The sequence below is a fragment of the Tachysurus vachellii genome, chromosome 16 (genome assembly GCF_030014155.1).
Source record: "Tachysurus vachellii isolate PV-2020 chromosome 16, HZAU_Pvac_v1, whole genome shotgun sequence".
NCBI classification, from domain to species: domain Eukaryota; kingdom Metazoa; phylum Chordata; class Actinopteri; order Siluriformes; family Bagridae; genus Tachysurus; species Tachysurus vachellii.
Window position 1 is genome coordinate 17715364 of NC_083475.1, and position 7819 is coordinate 17723182.

General features: G+C 42.7%; 1 protein-coding gene across 3 annotated transcripts in view; it reads right to left on the reverse strand.

Annotated features, from left to right (window-relative positions):
* Positions 1 to 996: 996 nt before the first annotated feature.
* The window catches only part of ipo8 (importin 8), a 19730-nt gene continuing 12907 nt past the window's right edge, over positions 997 to 7819 (reverse strand). For all 3 annotated transcript variants that reach the window (XM_060889101.1, XM_060889102.1, XM_060889103.1), the window contains exons 19-25: positions 7598 to 7695; positions 7119 to 7214; positions 6518 to 6738; positions 5430 to 5635; positions 3638 to 3856; positions 2359 to 2488; positions 997 to 1598 (exon numbers count right to left, since the gene is read on the reverse strand). In XM_060889101.1, coding sequence (XP_060745084.1) covers position 1598; positions 2359 to 2488; positions 3638 to 3856; positions 5430 to 5635; positions 6518 to 6738; positions 7119 to 7214; positions 7598 to 7695 — 971 coding nt within the window. In that variant the 3' untranslated portion in view covers positions 997 to 1597. The remainder of the gene's footprint in view (positions 1599 to 2358; positions 2489 to 3637; positions 3857 to 5429; positions 5636 to 6517; positions 6739 to 7118; positions 7215 to 7597; positions 7696 to 7819) is intronic.

Here is a 7819-nt window from a genome sequence, read left to right on the forward strand (position 1 = left end):
TCCAAAGACATGCATGGTAGGTTGATTGGCATCTCTGGAAAATTGTCCCGATTGTGTGAGTGAATGAATGAATGAGTGCGTGTGTGTGTGCCCTGCGATGGGTTGGCACTCCGTCCAGGGTGTATCCTGCCTTGATGCCCAATGACGCCTGAGATAGGCACAGGCTCCCCGTGACCCGAGGTAGTTCGGATAAGCGGTAGAAGATGAATGAATGAATGAATTTTACCAGAGAGAAAAATAGGAAAGATGCCGGTGAGGGAACGATTGTTTAAAGCTGTTAGAAACTGACTTGTTACTTAGAAGTTCCATAAAATGAAAAGCATTTATAAATGGATAAAAGTACAAGGTGTTCATTAATAAATTGTAAAAAATTGTAATCTTGTTCAATTACTGCGGTATAAGAGGAAGAAAACACATCAGTGGGTGGACTTGAGTACAAAACTATTTACATTATATATTGAAATGATTTCTTGCTCAAAATCCTCCAGTTTTGCTTCATGATTAGAAAGAAACCGTCTTGCTTACGGCCCTGTGATCAAACACTACTGCCCTAAAGTGCTTGCTATTAGGCCTACTACTTCTCTATGAGGTCTATTAGATAACACATTTCTTGGCAGGTACCGACTCCAAATATTGACAATATGAGCCCCATAATTCATTGCTACAGTATAAAATGGTTCTAAAGGTTCACTGGGGAAATTTAAGAAACTTCTCCACTGGTGTTGTAGTTTGTACAGTTTGATGGTAATACAAAGAACACAGTTCATCTCAAACTTCAGTGTTCTTCTTACAAGCTCATTTTTTCCCAGGAAGGCACTTCACAGTGTTCAGCGATACATAAACGCAGCCGCTGTGTATTGTCAGTGTGACGGATGCCATAATAACGGACGACGAAATAAAGATCGCGCAGAGCTTTCTGTTGCTAAGCAACCTGATCCATGCTGTTCCTTTATAAGATCTTATTGAGTGATTTGCAATAATGACACAGAGATGATGTAGTGTCAGACTCAATTTTATGAATTAAGTTAATTCTCAAAACGTACTAATACAAAAAAAAAAAAAAAGTCAGACATTTAAACATGTAACAAATATAAAGCACAGTCTTCCCAGTATGTATATGACAAGCTAGACACAAACAAATCTTTAAAATACTGACGGCACGCACTACCTGCTTGTGTGTGTGTGTGTGTGTGTGTGTGTGTGCCTGCTTTCTTATAGCCATGCAAAACACTCTCAAAGTAGATGCTCACTGTGTCACAGCTGACAGAGGAGAAGTGATGAAGTCCAGCAAATTCTCTATCTCTCTCTAACACGCACACACCACACACACAGTACTAGTGAGTCAGGCTGTAATAGGACAAGGCCTCTGTCTCTCTCTCTTTCATCCTCAGTGATCCTGCTGGGGTTCTGGATCTGTAGAGCCACTTTTAAGCCCTGTCAGAAAGGACTCTCCGTGCTGCGCTACAAGGTGCTGCGCTGATTCTGTCCTTAGAAAGTTAGGGTGCTGGTTCCGGAGTTAAAACCATCCGTTGCAGATCCAAAGCCCACAATCACGTCTTCACCAAAGGGCTCTGGTACTTCCCACACAGATCAGATCTCTGCAAAGAAATAAAAAAAAGTGTGATCATAAACAATATCGACCAGGAACACTTATTTAGCCGTGTCGTGTGGCTGAATATATATATATATATATATATATATATATATATATACACACACACACACACACACACACAAACACACACAGTATATCGCTACGACCAAACCACAGACGCTGTTCAAAGGGTTTCTACACAAACACACAAACATCTCTTTTCTAAAACTGTGCCATATGATGAATTATATGGATGTATACTGTATAGAAAATGGATTGATGGATCCTGATTAACAGCTATGTGCTAATTAACCGTCTTTAATCGGTATGTTTTTCGGCTGTTTCCTTGCAACAGTGTTCCCCAGTGTTTAGCTACAGCGAAAACATCACGAGTTCTCTTTCTAGTGCGGAAAACACAAAAAAGTTTACGTACGACGTCTATACTTCCCTGTTGCCTAGCAACACTGTTCTCATGCCCGCTCTGGCAGCTCTCTATGAACGTAGTGCTAGTTCTTGGAAGGTTGTATTTGAACTTTATTCAGCTGCTACAACTGAATTTTACTGGAAATATATAAGGAATAAAACACTTGGGGTGTGCTGTTATAGGAAAATAATCATCTCAGCATGTCCTGAAGTGTGTTCCAGCTTTTATGCCAATGCAACTTCCCAGTAATTACAAGTATGATGTAATAAAGATTTTCGGCATGTTAGCGTGTTTGCAGTGCTCCTGTAGAGAGACGCTTTTAGACACAGGAGGTGCTCACCACAGGCCTTTCCCTGCTGCGGTCCTCCTCTGCTGCGACAGACTGTAGATCTCCTGCAGCTGCTTCTTCTGTTCGTCACTCAGAGACTGCGTTAGCATCTGATACCAGCCTGCGTCGGTGCTCTGCACACCTGCAACGCCACGCGGTCGCAAGGAATGAAGGCAAAATAAATGAATAAATAAATGAATGAATAACTAAATAACCCTAGCATTATTAAGAATGGACTGGCTTTATATGGGGATGGAGCTTGATGTGATTATTACTGGAGTCTCTCTGAGATGGTTGACTGTCTTTAAATGAACACGACTGATTCAGACAGTGATGAGTCCTAAATGAAATGCTTATAATTAATTACTGGGCAGTGATGGCGCAATAGTTAAGGCTCTGGGTTACTGATCAGAAGGTCAAGCTGCCAGTGTTGGGCTCTTAGGAAAGGCTCTTAAAAGGTGTGGTCTCTGTTGTTTGAGAAATGCTTCAGAAAACTGCGTTGGGCCACCAAACAAAACAAAAACAAAACTAACGTGTAGCCAACGAGCATTAAGGGGCGTGTCTTGTCAATATGGGCGGAGAGAGTGTTCAGTGCGAATGTGTGACGTTAGCAGAAAGCGGTTTTAACATTGACATGGAGGATAAACACAAAGAAAGAAAGCGAAGAAAGGCTTACGATAAGGTAAGAAGTAGGACGTGTTAATATAGGATCAGCTTTCCAGCGCTGGAGAGAACTGAAGGAGCAGGAAGGCCTGCGATGGGACGCCGAGGCGCTTTTTTCCTTCTCGATAGGTGAGTAACGTTGGTTTTGCTTTGTTACACAGAACTAATATATGCCTTTGTCCTTTACATGATTATACTTGTGTGTCATTTTTTGCTTGTTTATTTATCTGCAATCGTATTGTTCTTCCCTTCATCTCTTTCCAGTAGTTGCCTGGGTTACGTATGCATGTGTGGGCGGAGCTATCAATACAGGGATGGGAGCCATTTGGGTTAGGGGTGTGTTTGTTTTGGTGATTTTATATGTCAACATTGGCTTTCAAACAACGGAGATCCCACCTTTAAGTCTCTCTGATTCATGGAATTTGTATCATGGCTGCCTCTGGGTTATAACCCCCCACTTTCTAACAAGCCGGGTTCTGATGTGCATGTGACAAACCATTTATTAAAGTGAGGCGTCTGTATTTGGAGCGTTTAGAATGACGATGGTTGCTAGGTTCTGGTTGCCACGTAGGTCTTGATAATACACATGAATTTGGTAGAAAATGAATAAAACGACTCCGCTACTTACGGAGAAGAGCGGCGGAAAAGAACTGATACTCGTCTTCTCCGTTGTCGTAATCCAGTGGCGTGCTGTACTCCTCTAACGCTGTGCCCTCCAGACCATCCTCATCCCAGTAATCTTCATCGTCGTCATCGTCGTCGTCGTCTTCGTTGCCACTGGGAGCGCTGGATGGCTGCATGCTGGAGCTCTTGTCTCCTGCTTCGTCTTCATCGCTGGGAATCTCCTCTGAAAAAAATAAATAAATAAACAACAAACAAAACATAAATACCATCGTGGCTAAAGTCTAAACATGGAAAAGTGTTTGGTTTCACAAAATGTTAAAGTCCTGAAGGTTGTAATGTGATTGGCTCGCTGCCCTTACATCGGTTTTCGGTTGGAAATCTTGGGCACGGGGATGTGATGAGAGTTTTGAAGCTCTAGTCACTGAATTAGAAAAAAAAAAAGCTGGGAGCCTAAACATTATTAGAGTTCTGTTTAAATCAGTAGTAAGAATCATGGATGTGTATAAAATTCTAGACCTTCAGTGACTATTTTCATCACTGACGTTCATTTAGACAAGAAAGACGTAAGTGCTTATTAAACTGAATTATGTCAGACGTCTTACTGGGTTATTTTATGCCGTCCTCTTTATTACCTAAAACCAGTTTGAACCGGATCTTAGCCACAGTTTCTTCTCATTTGCACCCAGAAACATACATCTTGTTCTTTTCTTTCTAACGCTCGTGATTCTTCTGATTGGACCACCAAGCCTACCCCTGCTGGGCCCTTGAGCAAGGCCCTTAACCCTCAATAGCTCAGCTGTATAAATGAAATAAATGTTAGTCGGTGTGGATAAGATCCTCTGTCACATGCCGTAAATGTAAAAGGTTCACGCTGAGCGTTTGATTAGAGAGAAATAACTTAGGCCACGTTCACACTGCAGGTAAAAGTGGCCCAAATCCGATTTTTTTGGGGTCAAGTGACCAGGTCAGACTTCTTCAGGAGTAGTGTGAACACTCAAATCTGGCCCAGATCTGATTTTTTCAAATCAGATCTGGGCCACTTCCATATGTGGTCCTGAATCAGACCCAAATCTGATCTTTTCCAATGTGGCCGCAGTGTGAACAGCCAAGGCAGATTCGATGCGACTTTTACGTCAATCTACATCGACATTCGTCACAATTATGCGCTGGCGAAACCTTTTTTTTTTGTTTTTTTTGCGCCGGCGAAAACGTGACACAAACGTGACTGGTAATGCATGTGTTAAGAGTGTTATATAAAGTGGTTACGTGAACCAGCTCATAATGTTTGCATTGAATACATCACATTATAGCATTACATGATATGTTTGCTTGCACCAGATGATACAACACTTCCTCCATAACCTCGCCAACTTTTTAGCGCAACTGCGTGCTGCGTGTGACGTCATTGTTATTGTTCGTTTGCGCATGCGGGTCAGTTCGAAACAGCAAACAGTTCACACTGGTATCTGATCTAGGCCACATTTTAAAAGGTAATGTGAACAGCCAAACAAAAAAAATCAGATCTGAGCAAAATATCCGAATTGAGCATTAAGACTTGCAGTGTGAACGTGGCCTTTGTCCATGGTCAATCAGAACCGTCCACATGCTGGAGCTACTAGACAAACGACCACCACTTCTGTGCCAGGTTGTGTGTGTATATGCTCAGAATTCTGAACAAACTGAGATTATTATTCACACATGTACAAGACCTTCGCTGTGAGGTCTATCACCATAACTAAAGCTAGAGAGCAGACACGAGGACGGATTTAGAGAACCCTTTAATGTGGCACACTTACCGTTCTCGTCCTCCTCTGTGCCCTGTGTTCTGGAGAACTGCTCAGGTTTGTTGAGCACTCGCGAGGAATAGATGTGCTTGAGGCCCAGGAACAGGAGCAGGATCGACGGTATGATCTGACTGACCACGCCTTCTAAAACCGCCGGACGGCTGGACAGGTCCATCAGCAGACTCAGGCCGATGATGCACATTTTGCGGTCGTGAATCCTGCACAGCATGACATCGATATATACAAGCGCTAAAATGACCGGTAAATGTGTAGGAACCTAACTAGAAAAAGCAGATGATCTGAACAAAGACCCCAAAACATCTCCGATGCCCCTTTTCCACCGAGGCAGTTTGAGTGCTGGTTCGGACCCAGAGCCTAATTTAGAACCAGTTCTTTCTTTTTCGACAGCCAAAGCACCGGCTCTGAACCAGGAAAAGTGGTTCTTAAGTAGCACCAAAACGTTGCTGGTCTAGACTTAAGAACCGCTTGTGTCAGGGGCTGTGGGCGGGGCTACTGTTAGCGCATTTGATAATGTACCTTAAGTATACTAATGTTTAATACACTTTTACTTTACCGCGATATGATACATTATCAGCACACATGATAGTAGTTAGCTACATGCTAAGGCTAACTTTTTTCTGTGTTAATAATAAAATAACGTTATGTACTTTCTCGATTACAACCTCCGTTTATACAGATTACATGGAGCTGAACGTACACGTTGGATTCGCCGCGTTTGGATGTTAATGTAGGTTCACAAAGCCATGAGCATTAACAGTAAAGCAACATCCGCCATTGTTGATGTGTTTGTGTTTGCCGCTACTGCGCTAACGTTGCTGGGACACGTGACACGTATACAGTGACGTCAGATTCGGCTCTGTGACGGCTCTCTAGCTGGTGGAAAGGCAAACCGGTTCTTAGAAGGTTCGCAGGTGGAACCAACTTTGAACCAGCACCAGTGCTAGCTCTGAACCAGCACCCGGTTCTTTTTGGTAGAAAAGGGGCAACAGACACACACAAACTTATACAGTGTGATCAAAAAGTTGAAGAACATGTAATGGTTAAGAAGCTTTAGAGTGTAGTGCTGACAGTGCACATACCCAAGGAAGAACTCGGTGTCGTTCATCCACTGGTTGATGAACTGGGCGGTGATCGGCTCGGCGCTGTGGGCGAAGCGCATGTTCTCCAGAGTGTGCATCAGCAGTGAGGGACTGTAGTACAGAGCAGCGATGGCCACCTGTAGGCACATGGTGCGCAGCTCTGTGGACTTCACACCACGCGTCAGCCGCTCCAACACCGCTTCCACGAACAGTGGGATACACTGAGAAGTGAGAAGAAAAGGGAATTTACAGTATAAAAATCACACCCTCCAGTGTCACCCAGATGAGGATGAGGTTCACTTTTGTGTCTGCTTCCTCTTAAGGTTTCTTCCTCTTCCATCTAAGGGAGCTTTTCCTCACCACAGTCGCCTCAGTCACCTCAGGCTTGTTCATTAGGGATAAATACAAACACATTTAAATATAAGTCTAATATAAATCTAGAACTTCGTCCGTTGTTAAAAGAGCTATACAAATACAATTGAATTGAAATTGCTTAAAGTGGGTGAGGAAGAATTCTTACGGTGGGATTTGTTTCCATCGGAAAGCCACGTTTACATCAGAGAGAAATTAGTAGTACAGTATTATTAGTAGCAGTGCTGACCTGATCGATGCCCCGACCTCGGCACTGTAAGATGATGACCTCCAGCAGCTTAGCAGCGTGGCACTCTGCATCCTCCGCTGCATCACTCGTCAACACCTGATCAAAAACCCATTCAAGCCAACACGCTGAAAGAAACTTTACGGTTTAAAGGAGCAGTATGTCATTTTTAAACGTCCTCGACTGTTGTGAAGCGAACTGCAATCAAAGTAAAAACATCACCGCTTTTATAATAGCAAATAAAATCCCTTCCTTTTTGAGCCTCAGGAAAGGGAAAAAAAAAAAAAAAGTAGAGCTACGGTCCGTCCAGGGGGCGGAGCTTATTTAAAATCCGAGTCGGTTTTTCTAAAGAAACGAATGAAATCTTTCTTTGTATTTTTTTCTATTTCCCTCCTTTAAATGCCACTTACCCTTCACATAGAAAATGAAATCTAATCTGAATAAAAATCGTTTATATTTGTTACCATAGACACCCGGCTCACCTTTTTACACATGGTATAAATGACCTCCATGTGTTTGGGATTGGAGAGAAGTGTGTCTGTATCCACTGTTATATAATTGTGTAGGAGAGGCATCATGTCTGGAACACAAAAAAATTCATCCCATCATCATCATCATGATCATCATCATCATCATCACCACCACAGTCATTGTCTCTTGCAACAGGTTAACATCATTAAGCTCATATACAGATTTAAAGTAGT